Source organism: Magallana gigas, chromosome 9 (assembly GCF_963853765.1).
Source record: "Magallana gigas chromosome 9, xbMagGiga1.1, whole genome shotgun sequence".
Lineage (NCBI taxonomy): Eukaryota > Metazoa > Mollusca > Bivalvia > Ostreida > Ostreidae > Magallana > Magallana gigas.
Window position 1 is genome coordinate 13,770,765 of NC_088861.1, and position 24,044 is coordinate 13,794,808.

General features: G+C 30.5%; 1 protein-coding gene and 3 long non-coding RNA genes across 4 annotated transcripts; all 4 read left to right on the plus strand.

Annotated features, from left to right (window-relative positions):
* The first annotated feature begins 954 nt into the window (after nucleotides 1–954).
* LOC105348175 (angiopoietin-1 receptor-like) lies at nucleotides 955–4,354 on the plus strand. Its single transcript, XM_066072078.1, has 7 exons — nucleotides 955–1,112; nucleotides 1,267–1,328; nucleotides 1,518–1,655; nucleotides 1,793–1,918; nucleotides 2,335–2,424; nucleotides 2,569–2,658; nucleotides 3,917–4,354. The coding sequence occupies exons 1-7, from the start codon at nucleotides 1,042–1,044 to the stop codon at nucleotides 4,045–4,047; spliced, it is 708 nt and encodes a 235-aa protein (XP_065928150.1). The 5' UTR covers nucleotides 955–1,041; the 3' UTR covers nucleotides 4,048–4,354.
* A 3,342-nt stretch (nucleotides 4,355–7,696) lies between these two features.
* LOC136271955 (uncharacterized) lies at nucleotides 7,697–11,663 on the plus strand. Its single transcript, XR_010709879.1, has 3 exons — nucleotides 7,697–8,848; nucleotides 8,945–9,085; nucleotides 10,562–11,663. It is a non-coding gene; the product is annotated as an uncharacterized lncRNA (long non-coding RNA).
* A 1,115-nt stretch (nucleotides 11,664–12,778) lies between these two features.
* LOC117690641 (uncharacterized) lies at nucleotides 12,779–20,151 on the plus strand. Its single transcript, XR_010709777.1, has 7 exons — nucleotides 12,779–13,743; nucleotides 13,890–13,951; nucleotides 14,025–14,162; nucleotides 14,291–14,690; nucleotides 14,873–17,376; nucleotides 17,480–17,620; nucleotides 19,100–20,151. It is a non-coding gene; the product is annotated as an uncharacterized lncRNA (long non-coding RNA).
* Nucleotides 20,152–21,851: 1,700 nt separating this feature from the next.
* On the plus strand, nucleotides 21,852–22,544 carry LOC136271782 (uncharacterized). Its single transcript, XR_010709778.1, has 3 exons — nucleotides 21,852–22,094; nucleotides 22,257–22,318; nucleotides 22,407–22,544. It is a non-coding gene; the product is annotated as an uncharacterized lncRNA (long non-coding RNA).
* The last annotated feature ends 1,500 nt before the right edge of the window (nucleotides 22,545–24,044 follow it).

Genomic DNA, 24,044 nt, shown 5'->3' on the forward strand with positions numbered 1-24,044 from the left:
CAAATCTCTTCAAGAGATTCTTCAAATCATTAAACATTTTATTTAAGAAATAAACAGCAATTTAAAAAGTTCATCGGGATATGAAGTTAGTTGGTCACGTGATCAAATCATGTAGAGCCCGAAGGGTTTCTCAGCAGATTTGATCATGTACCAACCAACTTCATATCCCGGTGAACTTTTCATATTGCTGTTTATTTCTAAACAAATAAAAGACAAGAATACCGTATAAATTGTTGATCTCTTACAAAGTTCAATTTTTCCCAGCGATGAGAGAGTTGGGAGAATTTAATATGTATTTGTGGTACCTTATCCGATTTAATGGTGTGTTTTTGTATTGACGATGTTCATTTCTTCCTAAATTATGGATTTCATAATTTGATAGACATGGACTGTAGGCATCTTCAGGCATTTTGTTATTTGATTAATAATTTTTTTAGTTAAATCTTACTAATCGGCTGATATCCGACATTCTAGCAAAAGTCAATCGTTATATTTACTACATGTAGCACGTGGCCTACAAGGTGAATATCTGAAATTGTACAACATTTGACATGGTGTAGACCCAGAATTTTCACAATGCTTCGGTAGCTTACCATTTTTATCTACCACTGAAATATACGTTTTTCCTTGTTTTCCGTTACTGGGATGCCTTAAACATGACATTTAAACAATCATCGTTTAGACCTAAAATCAGCATCTATCGTATGGTATCGTACTGGCCTCTATCATCGACGATTTATAATAAGTATGTCGCTTTGAAGCATCGTTGTTTTAAACATTTACCAAATATAAAGCTATTTTCAATCATTCGGAAATATATACTGCACGCGTACAAAAGATTATGATGTAATATTTATTCATTTTATCGTTCAATTTAAGTGTTTAATCTCATTACGTTTACATTTCCTTGTTTTATATTAATATGTTTATTTATGTGCAGAGTTTTCAACGGAAATCAAATTGAAAAATTATACTATTTCAAAATCAACGAGGAAGACGGAAACGATTAAAACAATATTCCACATTCATTTCACTGCAAATATGCTGATAGTCGTCAACATATATCTTGTGTTTTTACATATTATTTATACCTATTCACAAGTGTGTCAAAGGTAAGTTTATATTATTGTACTATATTGACCAAAACCTCTTTTTACTCTCGATATTATATTCTAAGACAAAACAAGATGCAAATATAAATAAAGATTACCATAAATATAACAGAAGAAAAATATTTTATTCATTTTCTGTGTGGTTTTTTTTTAGTCCAAATGGTCCGATATGTTGTATTGGATATGTTTGGAACGAAACCCATAAAAAATGCACACGTTAGTATCTTTTGTTAATTTTCGTTTTCCTAACACCAAATTCATCAGATTAATCTGTGCTATTTGGTAAAAGGAAAGGTTGCTGAAAAGCATTTTGCTGCCCTTCCAGGCCCCTCAGTCAGTATTCAGTTGTCTTAATGGCACAGCTTAATCCTGTAGTTATTACTAAACAAGATATTTTTTTAAAAGGTTGTATGGACGGGTTCCATGGAAAAGACTGTAGTGAACAATGCCCAGCTCCTACGTATGGAGTCAACTGTCAGTCCACATGTAATTGTAGTAATGACAAATGTCACCATGTATATGGATGCTTACGTTCATTATCAGGTAATTTGTGTTTTAGACTGTTGACTTTTGATTTTGATATTATGGTTATTTATTTCCCCTATTCATTTTATCTATTACGCTTTCAAAGGATGATTTTTAAACATGTATCTAATATAAAAACTAATTTTACTCTGAAGAATGTGATATCGGAAGAATAGGCTGGTATTGTGAAATACTGTGTCCATACCCAAATTACGGAAAAGAATGTCAGCTAAAATGCAAGTGCAAGGAGGATCAGTGTGATGCTGCTGATGGATGTTCAAGTAAGGCAGTTTAAACAGATATACCTCCTAAAGTAAAGATATCATTACCTAGAAAATTTGAACACGTATCAACCAATTGCAAGTTCATAATCGTGTGACTTTTTAACTTATCATAACTATATAATTATTTAATTTATTTTGAAAATGTCGTCAGAAATAAAAACAGAACAGTGATATAACGTTTACAGAATTGCAAGTTCTGTCAACGTAATCTACGGGGCGTCATGAACATGATTTTTTACCCGTTAAAGAAAAATTCAAAAAGGTATCAACATTATTTTCCTTTCAGGGGGTTCATAAAGAGAGATATTTGCAAAATTAATGCATACCTTTTTATTATGTTAAATGTTGTCTTCATAACGACGATAACACAAATCAATACGTTATGCAAAATAATATTTTGTTTTTCTTTATAGATTTGACTAGCACACCGAGTACATCGTATCTGAAGGAAAATACTGGAATTTCACATTCAACTACTTCAACACATCTATTCAGAAAATATAGTAAAAATCTTACATCTCTGTTAAATTACTCTTGATAAATATACGATAGGAAATATTTTGATTGACGTTCATTAAACTAGGATAAAAGCATTTTAGAGTTATAACCTTGAGCGTTAAAAGAGTTACAATTTTTATTTTATCGAGAGAGTACCAAACTGATAATCAATACCAGTAAGAAGCCATCTTTTCAGATTTCTATGTCAACATACGTTTATCATCTAGTTGCAGGAAACAGTAAGATTTTTCATTTTGTCAAAATTAGTTTTGTTAAATCGCTATTCTGTGGTACTTTGTTTTTACAGGGTGTATCATTATCAAATAAAGAATCACTTCACATATATAGGCAAACTATTAAACTTTCTTTAACGTCAATCTTTACTTTTTTATTAGGGCCCCACTCTGTGGGCGCCTTATAGTAATCAGTCTGTCCGTTCGTCAGTCCATCCGAGATCTCTTGTCTGGAGCATATCTTCTTTTCCCTTGGCCCAAACTGGCTCATACTTCACCCACAGAGTGCCTTTGGGTAAAGGGTGTGCAGTGACAAACACACATCTGGCTTTTAAGCTCGTATTTGCAAAAAAAAAAAACATATCCGAATAACAAAGCAAAAGTGGCTGCTATAGGACATATGCTTGATACATTTATACCTTTTTTAAATTCGTTGCCCCGAAATGAAAGTAGTTTCCACGGAAAAAGTCGTCCCAACGAAATAAAGGTCGTGGCCACGAAAAAAAAGCTCGTTCCCATCAATTAAATTTTGTTTCCACTTTAATTTGTTCTAACAAAATGAGAAATGAATGGCTTTGAGAAGTGTTGGATTCTTTGAAATCAGCGAACGTCCTTTTTTGTTTTACAAAATGCAGTGCCTCTATAAATACAATCATCTTATGTTTAATTTGGTGAATAAATCATAATTATAAATATCATATCTATTATATCTATCTATCTATCTATCTATCTATCTATCTATCTATCTATCTATTTATCTATCTTATAAATGGTACATCAGACGAAGTTTTCGACAAATCCCTCCAATTGTCATATTATTTGAATATATACGATTCGTAGGAAAGAATTATTTTTCATGTCCATGATTTTGTGGAAATGACTTATTTCGTGACAGAGAATTAAACTCACGAGTTATATCAGCCACCGTGACCAGCCGAAGTTTCGGCAGCGATGATTTTATTAAAAGTAATTAAAAAGTTGCTTCGAAATGCCCCAACGGTTGCCGTTCAATCTTTTATAGCGTACCACAGAATATAAATTTAAAAAGTCATATATCATAATAATTGATGTTTTTTTTGTTTTTTGCTTCTTTTTTATGACTTTATTTCTGGCCGTGATCGCCATGTCATAAAGTTATTTAAAGAGTCACAATTATTGATTTCTTAGATTTCTTAATCATTTTTTCTACAAGTACACTTATATCCAATATCAATACCAACTTTCTTCTTCATTGTCAGAATGATTTTATTATTTCAATCAACAGGTCTGTCAACACCCTCCAGTTCCAACGATGGTTCAGAGAACAGCTTTTGTAAGACATCTGAAGGGTCTAATGCTTTGCTTTATCATGCTACAATCAGCTTAACAGTTCACAGGATGAATGACCATCTTTAAGTCCTCCTTAAAGACAGCTTAAAGGTGTTTAAAGGTAGCTTAAAGACGATCTTTAAGCCACCTTTAAGCTACCTTTAAGCTATATGTATTGCTTAAAGGTGGCTTAAAGAAAGCGTAAAGATGGCTTAAAGGCAGCTTAAAGACTATCTTTAAGCCACCTTTAAGCCACCTTTAAGGACAACTTATAGGTCCTTAATGTCCAAACTTCTTTAAGCCACCTTTAAGCCACCTTTAAGCTACCTTTAAGCCACCTTTAAGCCATTAAAAAAATTTAATTCAATATTGTGCCTAATTTCCAACAAAATGTATTAACTTTATGAAAGAAAAGGTATTAAAACGGTTTTTGTTTGAGAAAGAAAAATGAAAAAAAAAAAACACAAAAAAAACCGGCATCGGCGAGAATTGAACCCGCGACCCTTACTTTACTAGCATCACCACACATCCTCTGCGCCACGGCAACTTACATATGTATGAGTGTTTTTATATCCTATATATCAGTGGATATTGAATCACTGCATATGTTTACTTAAAAAGATTTTGACAAACTATTTTGACAAACTATTCATTTTGTAACAATCAATTATATCTAATTTATAAATTACATGCATGCATGTATTTAGAATGAAATACGGAACTTGGTCTTCAGTGAACAAAAATACATTATATCTAAATGGAAACCGTTAGGTTCACTATAGTAGGCTTTCATAGTTAATAAATTTAAACCGAGTAGATATACGTTCATCTAATTTATAGCTATAAAAATGTAAGAAAGAAAATGGAATCATTTCTTTTATCAAATGCATTGATACTATTAGGGTATTAATTTTGTTCAATTTCCCGCAATTTCCCGGTTTTCATGATCGCGGCGCCGTTCCAATACGTTTAAATATTTACATGTAATTGTATGTACATGATTTTTAAACTATCAATTCTATAACAAACAAAATTACCAATTACCGGTGACGTATTTACTGCATGTGGCAATTGCAAATGACTTGTACATACAATTGTATGATGTGCCAGGCCGGGTATATTTGACATATTTACCCTTATACATATACAAATGTATTTAAATAATCAACCCCTATTTATGATCACCGGTACATTAATTAATTAGCCTCAAGATTTTACTCTTACATACATGTATCGTTAATTTGTAGACGTAACATTTTTGAAACCCAGAGCTAGGAAATAATACTTTGAAAATGAATTACAAATGTAAATTAACTTTTATTCACTAGACTTATCGTATACTCGTACATACTAAGATTCAACGCCTTTAGAAACCCTGACGTGCACCTGGGCACACGACACACCTGTTGTGTATATCTTGTATATTCTGTGTTAGTTCCAGGGGTTTTCTTAAGTTGGACAAACAATAGACTTTAATTAGATATACACAAACATGCACCTGGGCACACGACACAACTGTTGTGTATATCTTGTATATTCTGTGTTAGTTCCAGGGGTTTTCTTAAGTTGGACAAACAATAGACTCTAATTAGATATACACAAACGAACAAAACTATGTCTAAACAAACACAGCAGTAATATCCTGCCCGATATAACAAAGGCAGATGAGAGTCTTTTCATCTTTAACATGTATCTAGCAGATCTAGAGTTAGAAATAATGAAAATTGAAAAAAAAAATACAAACCTTAAACCGATTAACAAATTAAATCATGCATTTTTGGTTCATTATCTTTATTTTGTTTAATAACCGGATAAACTGAGAGAGAGAGAGAGAGAGAGAGAGAGAGAGAGAGAGAGAGAGAGAGAGAGAGAGAGAGAGAGAGAGAGAGAGAGATATTTTTTTCACCGATTAATTTATAATAGGAAACAAACATACTTTAATTAGTTTTATGCACATATTAAGATACAGAGACTGCGCTCATCCCTACAATAATTTTGAAACCCCCAAAAAATTATAAAGAATTTTATAACGGCAATCTGTGTCCATCGGAGCGGTGCTGATGATAGCGATCTGTGTTTAATGGAGCGACGATTAAAACCGCCTGGAACACCCCCCCCCCCCCTTCCTTGGAAATTATATTATCACTCGGATGACCCCCTCCCATCTCTATAAAAGAGCTTTTGCATTTAATAATATGTTTTTATTGTTCAGCTTGATCAATATTGACTTAAAGACCACTTAAAGACAGTGTAAAGGCAGTGTAAAGAGAGCGTAAATGCCACTTAAAGATGCTTAAAGGTGGCTTAAAGGTGGCTTAAAGAAGTTTGGACATTAAGGACCTATAAGCACTTGCTTAAAGGTGACTTAAAGGCGGCTTAAAGGTTATATAGCCTTTAAGCTCCTTTAAGTCACCTTTAAGCCACCTTTAAGGACTTGCTTAAAGATGGTTTTTCGCCCTGTGGTTGTCGCAGCTGTGTTTCTTATATCGTACCTTGGTTTAACTATTTATCAATGTATGTTCAGAAGTTCTTTATCAAGTACGTTGCTATATTCTGAGGAAGTTTAGCTGACATGATTCCTCTTTTATTATTGTATTTACTAAGACTCGAAAGCCAAAGTTTATATAGTTGTAAATGTTTAATCATTTAAATAAAATGAATTGTGTAGTAAATTGAGGATAAAACTTTGTTGATTAACAAATATGATACACATTTTTTATGTTTTAATAAAACATCACATTATAAGATAAACTATAGAGTAAAAATCAAAATGAATGTGAAATTGTAAGATGAAATAAATATTTTGATTTAAGTAAAAAGCTGATAGACTAGGATAGATTAGGAAATCTCAAAAATGTTAAAATTTCACAGAGATCACACACGTTTAGTGTTTGCATCTATTTATTGAAGCATAGTGGGCAATAGGAAGTAACCAGTTACATAAGGGATTTTGTTTTAAGTAATTTTATTAGTAACGGTTATTGTTTGAGTGATTCAGCGTTGACAGTTCACTACTAGCTTTAACATCTACAGATATACCAAAATCTTGACTTTATATATATTACTGCTGTTCTTTCTCCCACCCTCATTATATGCCTTCGGTCTCCGCGTTTTAAAGGGGGAGGGGTTGTCACCTATCTGCGATGGCTTAGATAAAAACTAAATTCGAATGTTGTTTTAAATGCATGTGTTCTTATGTGTTTTACAATGTTAGGTTTTAGTGAGATCAATAAATGAAAACAATTTTGCAACCTCCTCCCTCTACCCAAATCCACGCATGATGACGGGTGCAGTTCAAGTTATACCTGTGGTCTTCGCACGGAATGTTTTGTCCTCTTTAAGACATCCTTTTGAATGATAAGCCAATTGCAACCGCTATATGCAAATTAAAAACAGAAAACGTGGATCCGCTCAATTAACTTAACAACCCAAAAAAGCTAACAGTCAAGAAGATTACAAAGTTAAAATAAATAATGGTTCCGATTCTAGATTGTGATAAGTCATTTTCATCGATAATAAATTAATGAACACTGAGATAGAAAAAAATCGGTGCTGATTGGCTAAATCAGTCAAATATTCTTAAACAATAAAATGCTTTCTTTTGTGATTCATTCGGGATATGAAGGTAGCGACATTGCAGGAAATATACATAACCCGCGTTATCGGGTTATGTAATTTTTTTCTGCGATGATCGCTATCTTCATATCCCGCATGAACCGTAAAAGAAAGCATTTTTTTGTTTATATTTACATCTTTCTTTAACTAATTAATAAATTGATTATGAAAAGTTAGTAAAATTCACTAAATTACTGTTAATGTACATAAGTGCGTAAGCTTAAAGAAACAGACAAATTGTCTCTTTTGAGACTCTGAGTCTGGCATCATCAAGATTATTTCGTGCAGTCCGTGATTTTACTTAGGTTGCTGTAGCTTCAGACCAATCGATAAATAGGGCGCGTCAATTTCAGTCCTGTCACTTTCAGCCGCTGTAGATTTCGACCAATCGATAAATGGGGCGTGTAGATTTCAGTCTGGCTGTTTCTATACAGCTATGAATTAGCTATAACTTTCCGTAAGAAATAGAGGAAATTATACTTGGTAGATGTAAATATATAATAATAACATCATTCAAAACAATATTACCTTTTCTGCAAATATACCTGTATTGAAGCACAAGAAGTGAATCCATGATTTTAATATCGTGGTAGAGATAGTAAAATATCTATACTGAATTGTTTACTTTATTTATTCTCTAAATGATGCATACATGTATATGTTTTGGGTGCATTTTACATATCACTTTATTAAAGTTTACACGTAATAAAAGAATTATACCAAACAGAATTATTAGAAAGAGTTTTGTAATAAGCAAAGAAAATTGAAACAGATAAAAGAGAAATGAGAAGAAAGAAAATATTTCAGATTTGTATTTAAATTTTAGTTTCTGCATGTAAAATTACGACTATTTCTCGGTTACAGAGATTTACTTTGTTTGTACGCAGTATATGTAGAGAGAGGAAGAATGAATAAAGCAACTGTTAAACTTTACGGAAATATTTGTATTGCTGGCGTGAGCTATAATGAATTCCTTACACCTTCATGTGGTTTTTATCAATATAATCTTTTTTTGCCAACATGATATTTCCTCAGACACAAATCTATGTGACGGGTAAGTATTGTTTCTTTCTTCTTATGACGGATTTTTTCCAATCAATATAAATTTACTATGGTGTGCAAACTTGTATTTATATTAATGACTGGAAACACAAAATTATACTGTCAATGTCACTGATTTATAATCATCCTTGTGATTTCAATTGACATAGTGGTTTGAAATACGTATGCTGTGACGGATATATTTGGAATGAAACACTAAATAAATGCATAGGTTTGTATGCTTCAAACATTTATAGTGAATCTTGGAATTGATTCTTATTCAAAAAGAAATTCATTTTGAACAATGATGAAAACATTGCATTTTAAGAGTGTCTCGAAGGATTTTATGGACGGAACTGTAGTTACCGTTGCCCTGTTCCTTCTTATGGTGGGAAATGTCAATTCTTATGCGAAAACTGTAGTATTGACGTATGCGATCATGTTCATGGATGTCCTCCTTCAGAAATTGGTAAATATAACGCCAGTTTCTATATTTTTTTTGATCATTTCGATTGCTTAGCCAATATATTTCATATCAGACTGTTTAGAATTAAAATATGTTCCGTCAATTATTGATAAAAATAAAATGCTGCTTTTACCTGCGGTATGCAAGCTTTAACAACAAAAGCAAACGAACAATTTCAATCATGACGATATCATGTTTCATTTAATAAAAACTTAATTTATTTTTAAAAAGTCACAAATCGTAATATATAAGTATACGTTTACTCAGAATGAAAAAAAATCCACATATGATGATGAAAAAACATCTATTGTGTGTTAAAGACCTACAACGGTATTGCTATTTTTCACTTTCAAAAAAGTAGGTCAATGAACCCAGTACGTTAAGAAAAATCACTAAAAATTTTACACTATGATTAAGATTTTCTTAATTGTGAAAATAATACAAATTGCTAGACTCTTTAAAAAAAGAAAAATAGTTAATGAATGGCAGTGACACAAAACATTAAGTTTTTATTCACATTTTTTTCATATAATTTATCTAGTCCGAATTTTGTCCATTAGGTTTAAAATCCCTAGCCATTTTTTATTCCATTTAACAAAAAACTGAATGATATTGATACTAAAACATGTATAGCATTAAGAAGGGATATTGACCTTACTCTGCAGGCATAAAAGTTATATAAGGTCAATGATCAAAATTTTGAGATATGGTGTCTTTTATCGTTTTTCAGCATTTTCGAATATTTTTGTATCGTGTGATATTTGATTGTCTAAATGAAAAAGTGAGATAAAACCAACAGAAAATATGCAAACTTATGTTGACTAACAAATAAAATCTTAATTTTGAATATAACAGTACTACCAAAAATATTTGAGTGAAAAACAATTTTAGTTTGAATTTCCTCAGTTTTGCTAAAAGTCCAACTGTGTTTGAGTCTTATTCCAAAAAAAGGTGAAAATGTTGAATGGTATGTCAATAATTAATTCATTTCATAAATACTCCCAGTGTTTGGAACAAATATTACCCATGACATTGAACTTTATAACAATCCGAATTTGAGAACTGTAAGCATGAGTAAACAACGTTCTTAAAACTGTTTCTAACGCAACATTTAGTGTGGAAATATAAAACGCACATTGGTAGCTACAATTTAAAGTAAATAAAATATAGGATGAATTGTATATTTATAAGGTAATGATATTGAAATCAAAATAGTTTACTGTTTACATCTTGTATATATGGGAAATTGAATTAAAAAAGTTCTGACATGAACAAGGTTTCGTTCAACAAATAGTCAGAAGGAAATCCGTTCCGATTTCAATTAAAGCTTATATATTCTCCTTAATAGCTAAATACAGTTGAGTGATGTCTCTAAAGAAAAAATTTCCTGATGCATCTATATATATATTTTTTGCGGTACAAATGACAAAGTGCACTTTTCATATAATATTTAATCAAAATATATTTTTTGACATTCAGGAATGCAGGCTACTACCAGCCACAGTAATACATCTATCGCCTCAACCCAGGTCAAAATTCAAAAAGAAAATAGAGGACACTACATGCAAATCATAGTTGGTCTATATATTCTAGCAGTGTTACTTTTTATTATATATATATTACTTATTAATTATCAATATTAATGTTCAAGAAATGGGTTCTGTCGGAGTAAAGGACCGTCCAATTGTGTAGATGTCTAAAACATTCATCATTATAATGTGTTTCATCATAGATTGGTGATGAAATATATTGTACATATAACTTATTATGAATAAATGTAAATGTATGTAGAGTCTGTAATGGGACTTGTGTTATTACTATAAACTAAAAACTGGTTCTTCATATTTGCAAATATTGTTCTTCTTTTTACATTTGTTTGCATTTCTTGAATATCTAGCAAATGGATCCAATGACTTTGGCATGAATCCTTGTCATTATAATTGATGTTGTATTAAAAAACATACCTGATTCCATCACATACTTTTTTTTAAGTGAATGTACAAATGTGATAACAGCATTTGACAAAATAACACTTCCTGTATGTACATTTATTCATAGTTTAAGAATATCGGTTTCAATATAGAAACCTAAAGTTATCAACATCAACAAATTTTCACCGATATCAAGCGTTTTTAACAGTGATGGAAGTGAGTGGACCCAATCTTTCTATACGGTATTCAAAATAATAAACAGTTTCAGCAAAAATACTTATGAAGAATCTCTCCAATCAAACTTACGTTTATAATTTTATTATATCTTATTATGATGCCTCTAAAATTGCAAAGTTGAACATTCAAAACCCAAAATGTTCTGTGATTATATGATGTGTGCGTGCTTAATATTAGCAGTAATATTATATACTGTAGATTCCTTATTTTACGCGAGTACTTAATTCCGCGATTCAACGATTTTCCATCAAATCGCGAGAACATAAAATCGCGAATGCCGAAATTTTATCTTAGTTTCATGTAGTTTACATGTGTCCGAAAATTAAAAGCGAGATTTTAGAATTCGCGAGACGGGCTTCTCGCGATTTTACGCGGATATTAATTCCTCGCGTTTAATTAGGAATTTACAGTAATCAACGTGTAACTTGAAACCGGAAGATAAATACTGGAAATATATATACATTGTATACAAATTAAAGATATATAATACTTCTTCTGATCGTTTTTTTTTCTTTCTCAAGTTAAATAACGACTTTAATTGGAACGCAAACAAAATGTACTATTCATATTAAGGACGGGGTCTTTTATGGTTTTCGACTTGTCGAACGTAAATTTGATTAATTGGTCATTAAATCAAGATGAAAGAAAATAAAAATAATATATTTTTGTTTCTATTTTACTATCATACAACTTTGCATAGAATGTTTAGAATCTAACAAGGACTATATTTTCCGAGAAATTTTGGCATAGGAAAATATCACATGTTTCGCAATTCAAAATTGCTGTACATCAAGGAGTCTGTTTTAGCACTTTTAAAACAATCACATTAATGTTGGATTTCTTAACTTATGTGAACTAATGAGAAGATAATTGGTTTCAGAATCTATGTTCATAATATGATTTGCCAATTAAATTTATTTACATGCTTACAAGCATTATAAATTGCCCATTCTATACATTGATTTGTGTGAAAAAATCAATAAATTTAGTTCTTCACTCTTATAGCTTGGTCAATATGTTAACTATTCTGTCATTTTATATCTTTATATAAAGTCTTCACTATACGTAAGAATCAGAACTATTTAAATATTGGAAGCATAAAATAAATAATCAAAATATCTTCAAAGTTTAAGAAAATTAGAAGAAATACGGGCTAAGTGTAAGTTGATAGATATTCTGATATTCTATCATTTCATTGAATATTAATGTCTTAAACAAATGTCTACATAACTGCTAAGAACTACATTGGATTTTATCATTCTTTAAGGTGAGGAAAAAGGTAGTGACCTTGATCTGCAAAAACAAGGAGGTCAAATTTGATTAAGATAATTGAATCATTTGGTTATGCGACCTGTTTCACTGTGTCAAAATTTCATGAGTTTCTTATCATAAGAAGTATGTTTGAAAACGAGATGACTCCTTCCTTAAGTTGTTTAGTTTTTCTACCACATTTTGGAAAAAAAGATCGTAATGATATTAAAAATGCAAGACATAAATGTTCTTCCTGCTCGTTATTCCTTGCATATAATGAATACAAGTGCCAAAGACGGTAATTGTTTTGAAGTCTTTTTAAACTGTCCCGATTCATGCAACATCGATAATAAACATGCCCACACTGCAAAACTGATAACCGAAGAAAAAAAAACGGAGACACCAAAAGACCATCAGTTCCATGTGCATGATGTACAACCACGATACGCATTCAAGTTATAGCAAACTTTTTTGATATACAGGCACCGCCAACATGTGCCAGAACGTTTGCGATATGTACCCCATACATGCTCTTGTGTCATCATTAAACCATAATATTACATCCAAAATAGAAATACAAAACTCCTTACACTTAGTCTTAATGAGCACAAACTGGTGTACAGTGCTTAATTGTGTTTTAAATATGAGTTTGTGGTCGGAGATTTGCGGTAATGGTCAAATCATTATATCTTTTTAGAAAAAAAAATGTCACATCAATAGTAAGGTTCAAGATGCGAATGATTTTTTTCTCTAGCAAGCGTTGTAAAAACCCTGTTTTAAACCATGACCCAAAACGTCATTTACTGTTTTGTGGATTATCGTAAATGAGGATGGTACAGCATATTAAATCATTTTTTTTTCTTCGTAAAAAAGGGCATGATTTACAATATTATTTTTGTTATGTTTTTGTGTTTTTTTCTGGGAGTTTTTATTGTATATTTCTGTGTTTGTTTGTTTGAGATTTATTTCAATTGTTATATGTTAAGGTGATTGTTTATACTCAAATAAACTATGGACACCAATTGATTTTATTTCCTTGTTTGGTTACAAATTTAGCAGTGTAATAGTTTAAAAGGGAACAGAATTAGAAAACATGTGAAATTTCAAAGATGTAACTAAAATCAGCTATGAAGACGGAAACACTGACCGATTAAAATATTCAGTTGCAGACATGTTCAGAGTAAGCACCATATTGTTTGTGATCCTACATGCCATTGATACATATTCACAATTATGTGAAGGGTAAGTTTATTTCATAATACCAACTTGCTCGTAAAATCATCAAACTATTAATGATTCAGATAATCTAAACACCAGTGCTGGCTTTTTTTGAAAATTAGATTGACTTGTTCTTTAAAAATCATTCATTTTTGCTGTTCTTTTTGAAGACCAGGTGGTTGGAAATGCTGTTCTGGATTCTTTTGGAACAACACCAATAACAAATGCATTCGTTAGTATTTTAAAATAAAATTGATTTTCTGCATGATAGAAAATTATATTTCTAAAAGGTATTGTATTCAAAGCTTGCAGTGATGGGTTTTATGGTAATAGCTGTAGTCAACAATGTCTATTTCCTACGTATGGAGCCGGCTGTCTGTCTGAGTGCAACTGCAGTTATGATAGCTGTCACTTTGTGTTTGGTTGTAAACGGTCAGTCACAGGTCATTGAATTTAGTATTTATAATCAATTATCAATTTATTCGTTTATCTATAATATCTTTAAAAAATATTATTTGTTAACACCAACAATGTCATCGATAATTATACTTTCATACACTGTACTTTTAAGATTGTGCAATTGGGAAAACAGGATCGTATTGTGAATTATTTTGTCTATATCCAAGTTACGGAAAAGAATGTCAGCTAAAATGTCATTGCAAGAAGGATCTATGTGATCCTGCAAATGGATGTAAAAGAAAGATAGTGCATATTAAATATTTAAAACATATATTAATTAGAGTGATATACGAAACTATTCTATAGAATGTTTGATCACGAATCAACCAAGTTTATATCCTTGTGAACTGTTTACATGTACTGTAAAAGAGAATTTTTATTTCAATGCGCGAGCACGTCAGACCGTAAACTTAATAACATAATTGTGTTCTTTTAAAGTATTCTTGCTGTGTGACTTTTTTTTATAGATTTAACAGACACAACAATACCATCACACTTTAAGGAACATACTGGTATTTCACATCTACCGTTTGAATTAAGAAAATGTCACAGTAAACATCTGAGATCCAATTTCAGTTGATTCTAAAGATAAATATTATGAAAAATTATGCTGTGTATTACTTCAGGAATTTGAGCTAGAACACGGTTTTTTAAAATCTTTTATTCATGTTTAATGTGTTCTTCTTTAATCTAGAGAGTACCATATTTACCATCATAGCCAGTAAGGAGGAAGCTTCTCAGATGTCAAGGTCAAGATACAATACTAATCAAGTCATGATGAACAGTAAGATTTCTAGTTATTGACAACCAGATATTTAAAAAACAACTTGTTTAATCACTACATTTCAATAGGCTTTTGAAGGTTTAATAGTATCTCATTAAGTTAAAGGATAATCCAAAATTACAGTTTAAGCTTTATGCATAAAACTGATATTGACGAGTTGTTCAATTTACGTCACTTTAGGATGTCTTTCAATTGTTGTTAATAAAGTCGATCCGATATTTTTTTTTTATCCATAATTCTTACTTACAACAAAAAACAAGTGATTATCATTTAAACATGCACTTTATCATACACTTAAAACTTATCTCATCTCTAACAGATTCATATTTTCAAAATAGAAGAGTTTGCCATCGATAATTTTTTTCGGTAAAAAGTTGATCTGCAATGTCTCTTCAGTTGTTTTTGTCAGATAGTGTTTAACATACAAAATCAATATTGGTAGTTTTATATATAATTTTATAATCAATTTCCGCCGATCACAGCTGTGTCCGTTTGATGCATCCTACAAACTTTGCACACTTTACGCCTCCCACTACTTTTTTTAACTACGTAGTGACAGTCTAATTTAAATCTTAATTGCTTATTTATATTTTTATTACTATGAAACATTATTTTAAGCATATGGTTTTAAAAGATTTAAACATTTAAGCATTTATACTTGATGAATTAAGTAATTAGAATCAATTCTTTCCTTTACATTACTTTAAACTTTTGTCTTTTAATCAACAGGTCTGTCAAAACAATCCATTCATAAGTTCAATATATCAGTAAAAAATCTCGTCAGGCTGATTTGTCTTTGTTTTCATTTATTTTTGCATATATAAACAGTTAAAAACGTATAACACACTCATTTTAGGTCAAAAACTAGGATTTTCACTTCAGTATTCAAAATATAAACAAAATCTTTGTTAAAATAGTAACGAATTGTAAGCTCTGTAACTCGTTGATAACTCAACAAATGACACTTTAGCTATAGTTGACAAATGAAAAATGCCTTACTAAAGCAATACAAACATCAAATCCGAAAAGTAATATTTAACCAAAAATATAACGATGCACCTTTCAATCTTACAAAAAAATCTTTTATTACCGAGTTTTTGGGGGTGGGAGCGACTGTCATCTTACTGTGGGGGCTTATATGAAAATTAAATTCGAATGTTGTTTTAAATGCATGTGTTGTTATTTGTTTTACAATGTTAGGTTTTAGTGAGATCAATAAATGAAAACAATGTTGCAACCTCCTCCCGCTTCCCAAATCCACGCATGATGACGCGTGCAGTTCCAGTTATACCCGTGGTCTTCGCACGGAATGTTTTGTCCTCTTTAAGACATCCTTTTGAATGATAAGCCAATTGCAACGGATATATGCAAATTAAAAACAGAAAACGTGGATCCGCTCAATTAATTTAACAACGTAAAAAAGCTAACAGTCAAGAAGATTACAAAGTTAAAATAAACTATTGTTCCGATTCTAGATTGTTATAAGTCATTTTTATCGATATTAAATTAATGAACACTGAGATAGAAAATATTAATGCTTATTGGCAGAATCAGTCGAGCATTCTTAACAATTATATCATTTAAAACAAAATTACCTTATCTGCAAATACACTGGTATCAAAGCACAAGAAGTGAATCCATGATTTTAATATCGTTGTAGAGATGGTAAAATATTAATACTGAATTGTTTAGTTTTTTTATTCCCTAAACGAAGCCTATGCTTTTTTTTGGTGCATTTTATTAATCACTTTATTGAAGTTTACACGTTTTAAAAGATATACACCCTAACATATTGACCAGAGAATGTTTTGTAATTAGCAGAGAAAATTGAGACATAGCGGAGAAATGAGAGAAATTAATATATCTTGATTTTGAATTTGAGTTTCAGTTTCTGTATGTAAATTACGACTATTTCTCGGACACTGAGATTTACTTTGTTTGTATGCAGTATGTAGAGGCATTGTGTACGTTAAATTGAAATGGTCTGCTCTCTAAGTTGGGCATTGCAGAAAATGAACAATGCTTGTATGTATATTAAAAGTAAGAAATCATAACAAAACTGTTAAACTTTACGGAAATAATTTTATTGCTGCCATTCGCTGTAATGAAGTCCTCACATCTGCATGTGGTTATTATCAATATGATCTTCTTTTGCCAACACTGTATTCCCTCAGACACAAATCTATGTGACGGGTAAGTAATGTTTCCTTCTTCTAATGACTGATTTTTTTCCCTAGCAATTCGAATTTACTATGGTGTGCAAACTTAAAATTATATTAATGACTGGAAACACAAAATTATACTGTCAGTGTCACTGATTTATAATCATCCTTGTGATTTCAATTGACCAAGTGGTTTGAAATACGTTTGCTGTGACGGATATATTTGGAATGAAACACTAAATACATGCATAGGTTTGTATGTTTCAAATATTACATTGTAATAGTGAATCTTGGAATTAATTCTTATTCAAAAGGAAATTCACTTAAAACAATAATGAAATATTTGCATTTTAAGAATGTCTCGAAGGATTTTATGGAATGAACTGTAGTCATCGTTGCTCCGTTCCTACTTATGGTGGGAAATGTCAACTCTTATGCGTAAACTGTAGTGTTGACGTATGCCATCATGTTCATGGATGTCCTCATTCAGAAATTGGTAAATATAACGTCAATTTCTATGTATATTTTTTTCCCATTTCGATTGCTTAGCCATTCATATCAGACTGTTTACATTTGAAATATATCCCGTCAATTATTAAGAAAAACAAAATGTTGCTTTGCACTGCGGTATGCAAGCTTTAACAACATAAGCAAACGAACAATTTCAATCATGACGATATAATATTTCATTTAATAAAAACTGTATTTATTTATAAAAAGTCACAAATCGTAATATAAAAGTATACTTTTACTCAGAACGAAAAAAATCAACTGATGATAATGAAAAACCATCTATTGTGTGTTAAAGACCTACCACAGTATTGCTATTTTTCACTTCAAAAAAAGTAGGCCAATGGACCCAGTACGTTAAGAAAAATCACTAAAAATGTTACACTATGATTGAGATTTTCTCAATTGTGAAAATAGTACAAATTGCTAGACTCTTTTAAAAATGAAATACAGTTTATGAATGGCAGTGACACTAAACTGACACAAAACATTAAGTTTTCATTCACACTTTTTTTTATATTTCTAGTCCGAATTTTGTCTATTAGTTTTCAAATCCCTAACCATCATTTAACCAAAAACTGAATGATAATAATATTAAAACATTTATAGCATTAAAAAGGTATATTGACCTCACTCTGCAGGCATAACAGTTGTATGAGGTCAATAATCAAAATTTTGAGATATGGTGTCTTTTATCGTTTTTCAGCAGTTTCGAATATTTGATTATTTAATTGGAAAAGTGGGATAAAACCAACAGAAAATATGCAAACTTATGTTGACGGACAAATTAAATCTTGATTTTGAATATTATACTACTATCAAAAATATTTCAGTTAAACACAAAATCTGACAATTTTAGTTCGAATTTCCTCAGATTTGCTAAAAGTCCAACCATGTTTGAGTCTTATTCCAAGAAAAGGTGAAAATGTTGAATGGTTTGTCAATAAATAATTCATTTCATAAATACTCTTAGTGCTTGGAACAAATTTTACCCAGTACATTGAACTTTATAACAATCCGAATTTGAGAACTGAAACCATGAGTAAACAACGTTCTTAAAACCGTTTCTAACGCAACGTTTAGTGTGGAAAGATAAAACGCACATTGGTATCTACAATTTGAAGTGAATAACAGTAAAAATTCACAAACCCAAGAAAACATAGGATGAATTGTATATTAACTAGGTAATGATATGAAAATCAAAACTGTTTACAGCTTTTATACATGGGAAATTGAACTAAAAAAGTTATGACTTGAACAAGGTTTCGTTCCACAAATAGTCAGAAGGAAATCCGTTCCAATTTCAGTTAAAGCTTATATATTCTCCTTTATAGCTCAATATAGTTGAGTGATATCTCTAAATAAAACTTTTCCTGATGCATCTATATATATATTTTTTGCGGTACAAATGACAAAGTGCGCTTTTCATATAATATGTAATCAAAATATATTTTTTGACATTCAGGAATGCAGGTTACTACCAGCCACAGTAATACATCTATCGCCTCAACCCAGGTCAAAATTCATAAAGAAAATAGAGGACACTACATGCAAATCATAGTTGGTCTATTAATTCTAACAGAGTTACTTTTTGTTATATATATATTACTTTTCAAGTATCAATATTAATGTTCAAGAAATGGGTTCTGTCCGGGTAAGGGACATTGCAATTGTGTAGATGTCTAAAACATTTATAAATATAATGTGTTTCATCATAAATTGGTGATAAAATATATTGTACATATAACTTATTATGAATAAATGTTAATGTATGTAGAGTCTGTAATGCGACTTGTGTTATTACTATAAACGAAAAACTGGTTCTTCATATTTGCAAATATTGTTCTTCTTTTTGCATTTGTTTGCATTTTTTGCAAATCTAGCCAATGGATCCAATGACTTTGGCATGAATCCTTGTCATTATAATTGATGTTGTATTAAAAAACATACCTGGTTCCATTACATAATTTTTTCAAGTGAATGAACAAATGTGATAACAGCATTTGACAAAATAACACTTCTTGTATGTACATTTTTTCATTGTTATAAAAATATCAGTTTCAATATAGAAACCTAAAGTTATCAACATCAACAAATTTTCACCGATATCAAGCGTTTTTAACAGTGATGGAAGTGAGTGGACCCAATCTTTCTATCGGTATTCAAAATAATAAACAGTTTCAGCAAAACAACTTATGAAGAATCTCTCCAATTAAACTTACATTTATAATTTTATTGTATCTTATTATGATGCCTCTAAAATTGCAAAGTTGAACATTCAAAACCCAAAATGTTCTGTGATTATATGATGTGTGCGTGCTTAATATTAGCAGTAATATTATATAATCAACGTGTAACTTGAAACCGGATGACAAATACTGGAAATATGTATACATTGTATACAAATTAAAGATATATACAAATTTAATACTTCTTCTGATCGTTAAATAACGACTTTTATTGGATACGAAAACAAAATGTACTATTTATATTAAGAACGGAGTATTTTATGGTGTTCAAATTAATTGGTCATTAAATCAAGATGAAAGAAAATGAAATAGTAGATTTTTGTTTCTATTTTACTATCATACAACTTTGCATAGAATGTTTAGAATCTAATAAGGACTATATTTTTCGAGAAATAATGGCGTAGGAAAATATCACATGTTTCGCAATTCAAAATTGCTGTACATCAAGGAGTCTGTTTTAGCACTTTTAAAACAATCACATTAATGTTGGTTTTCTTAACTTATGTGAACTAATGAGAAGATAATTGGTTTCAGAATCTGTGTTCATAATATGATTTGCCAATCAAATTTATTTACATGCTTACATGCTTTATAAAGCGCCCATTCTATACATTGATTTGTGTGAAAAAAAATCAATAAATTCAGTTTGTCTCTCTTATTACGTGGTCAATATGTTAACTTTTCTGTCAGTTTATATCTTTATAAAAAGTCTTCACTATACGTAAAAATCAGAAATATTTTAATATTGGAAGCATTAAAAAAATAATCAAAATATCTTCAAATTTTAAGAAAATTAGAAGAAATACGGGGTAAGCAATATAAATTTTAGTTTGACTATTTAATTAAATTAAGTAGTGTAAGCTGATAGATATTCTGATATTCTATCATTTCATTGAAGAATAGAATATTAATGTCTTAAACAAATGTCTACATAGCTGCAAAGAACTACATTGGATTTTATCATTCTTTAAGGTGAGGAAAAAGGAAGTGACCTTGATCTGCAAAAACAAGGAGGTGAAATTTGATTGAGATAAATGAATCATTTGGTTATACGACCTGTTTCACTGTGTCAAAATTTCATGAGTTTCTTATCATAAGAAGTATGTTTGAAAACGAGAATACTCCTTCCTTAAGTTGTTTAGTTTTTCTACCACAATTGGGTATAAAAGATCGTAATAATATTAAAAAAGCAAGACAGAAAGGCTCTACCTACTCGTTATTCCTTGCATTTAATGAATACAAGTGCCTATGACTGCAATTGTTTTGAAATCATTTGAAACTGTCCCGATTCATGCAACATCGATAATAAACATGCCCACACTGCAAAACTGATCAAAAAAAAAAAAAAAAAAAAAAAAAAACCTGGAGACACCAGAAAACCATTCAGTTTCATGCGCATGATGTACACGTATGATACGTATAAAAGTTAAAGCAGACTTTTTTTGAAATACGGGCCCCGCCAACATTTGCCAAAACTTTTGCGATATGCACTCCATACATGCTCTTGTGTCATCATAAAACTATAATATAAAATCCAAAATAGAAATAAAGAACTCCCTTCACTTAGTCTTAATGATCACAAACTGGTGTACAGTGCTTAATTGTGTTTTAAATATGAGTTTGTGGTCGGAGATTTGCGGAAATGGTCAAATCATTATATTTTTTTTAGAAAAAAAATGTTACATCAATAGTAAGGTTCAAGATGCGAATGATTTTTTTTTTCTACCAAGCGATGTAAAAACGCTGTTTCAAATCATGACCCAAAACGTCATTTACTGTTTTGTGGATTATCGTAAATGAGGATGGTACAGCATTTTAAATCATTTTTTTTTCTTTGTAAAAGGGCATGATTTACAATAGTATTTTTGTTATGTTTTTGTGTTTTTTCCGGGAGTTTTTATTGTATATTTCTTTGTTTGTTTGTTTGAGATTTATTTCAATTGTTATATGTTAAGGCGATTGTTTATACTCAAATAAACTATGAACACCAATTGATTTTATTTCCTTGTTTGGTTACAAATTTAGCAGTGTATTATTTCAAAAGGGAACAAAATTGGAAAACATGTACAATTTCAAAGATGTAACTAAAATCAGCTATGAAGACGGAAACACTGTCAGAATAAATTATTCAGTTGCAGACATGTTCAGAGTAAGCAACATATTGTTTGTGATCCTACATGCCATTGATACATATTCACAATTATGTGAAGGGTAAGTTTATTTCCTAATACCAACGAAATGTTGGACTTGCTCGTAAAATCATCAAAATATTAATGATTCAGATAATCTAAATACCAGTGCTGGCTTTTTTTTTTTTTAAATTAGATTGACTTGTTCTTTAAAAATTATTTATTTTTGCTGTTTTTTTTTAAGACCAGGTGGTTGGAAATGCTGTTCTGGATTCTTTTGGAACATCACCCATAACAAATGCATTCGTTAGTATTTAAAAAAAACGTTTGATTTTCTTTTTTATTTATATTATCATATTTCTAATTATATTTCTAAAAGGTATTGTATTCAAAGCTTGCAGTGATGGATTTTATGGTAATGGCTGTAGTCAAAAATGTCCATTTCCTACGTATGGAGCCGGCTGTCTGTCTGAGTGTTACTGCAGTAATGATAGCTGTCACTTTGTGTTTGGTTGTAAACGTTCAGTTACAGGTCATTGAATTTAGTATTTATAATTAATTATCAATTTATTCGTTTTATCTACAATATCTTTTAAAAAAATTATTTTTAACACCAATCATATTTAATTATACTTCCATACATTGTACTTTTAAGATTGTGCGACTGGAAGAACAGGCTCATATTGTGAATTATTTTGTCTATATCCAAGTTACGGTAAAGAATGTCAGCTAGAATGCCAATGCAAGAAGTATATATGTGATCCTGTAAATGGATGTAAAAGTAAGATAGTGTATATTAAATATGTAAAACATAAAATACATAAAGCGATACACGACATTATACTATAGACGATCGAGTGTCAGCTAAGTTTTTATTCTTGTTAACTGTTTAACTTACCGTTGTAATTCAATGTACAAGAAAGTTAGGCTGTAAACTCGCAAAGATACGTTCTCAAAATACATTGACAGTTCGTTATTATCATTTTATATTTTAGCTGTGTGAAGTTTTTTTCATTATAGATTTAACAGACATAACAATATCACCACACTTGAAGAAACATATAGGTATTTCACATTCACCGTTTCCATTTAAAATATTATAGTAAACACATGAGATCTATTTCAGTTGTTTCTTAACAGAGATATAATTTTTAAAAAATATGCTGCGTGTTTCTTCATGAATTTGCGTTATAAAATGTTTTTTCTAAATCTTTTATTCATGTTTAATATGTTCTCCTTTTATCTAGAAAGCACCATATTCACTATCATAGCCAGTAAGAAGGAAGCCTTTCAAACAAGTCTGACAAAACCACCCACTTCCAACAATGGCTCAAAAAACAGCCCATGTACCAAAGCTCCTGATGGGTCAAATACGTTGCTTTATTATATTACAGTCAGCTTAATGGTTATTGCAGCAGTGTTTCTTATATCGTACCTTGGGTTAACAATTCATCATTGTATGTTCAGAAGTCATTTAACTAATAGGTCGTCTTATTGATAAGTCGTCTAGCTGACACAACTTTTCTTTTGTTTTTGTGACTTTCAGAAAATCACATTCTAGTTTTTAGATATTTCAACTTTTGAAAACGTTCAAAACAAAGATATAAATAATTTTCTATTGCATTTTTTTATCAAAATAGCCATAAAAATTGCAAAATATAAACATTGCTCATACACATTATAAAATACACCATAAAATACAATTTAGAAATTTTAGGAAAAAAAAGTAGTTTTTCTGAAATAATTATCGAAAGTTAGATTGTTCGGTCATTTTATATTTCTTCTTAATTGTTTCTTCTCAAGTTAAATGTTTGTATTTGTCAACTATTGTGAACTCTTGGCGCATTGTTGGCCATGAGAGACGTTGCACAGCCAGTCCTGGGCTGTGTGGATTTCAAATAATGCCGTACACGAAAGTCCAAGTCTGTTCAATCAGAAATTAAGGATATATGTGTATACACCGAAGAGAGTCGTCAAATCAAGAAACCAAAGATTAAATGAAAGACTAGAAAAGCAGTTGAAACCTTGTTTT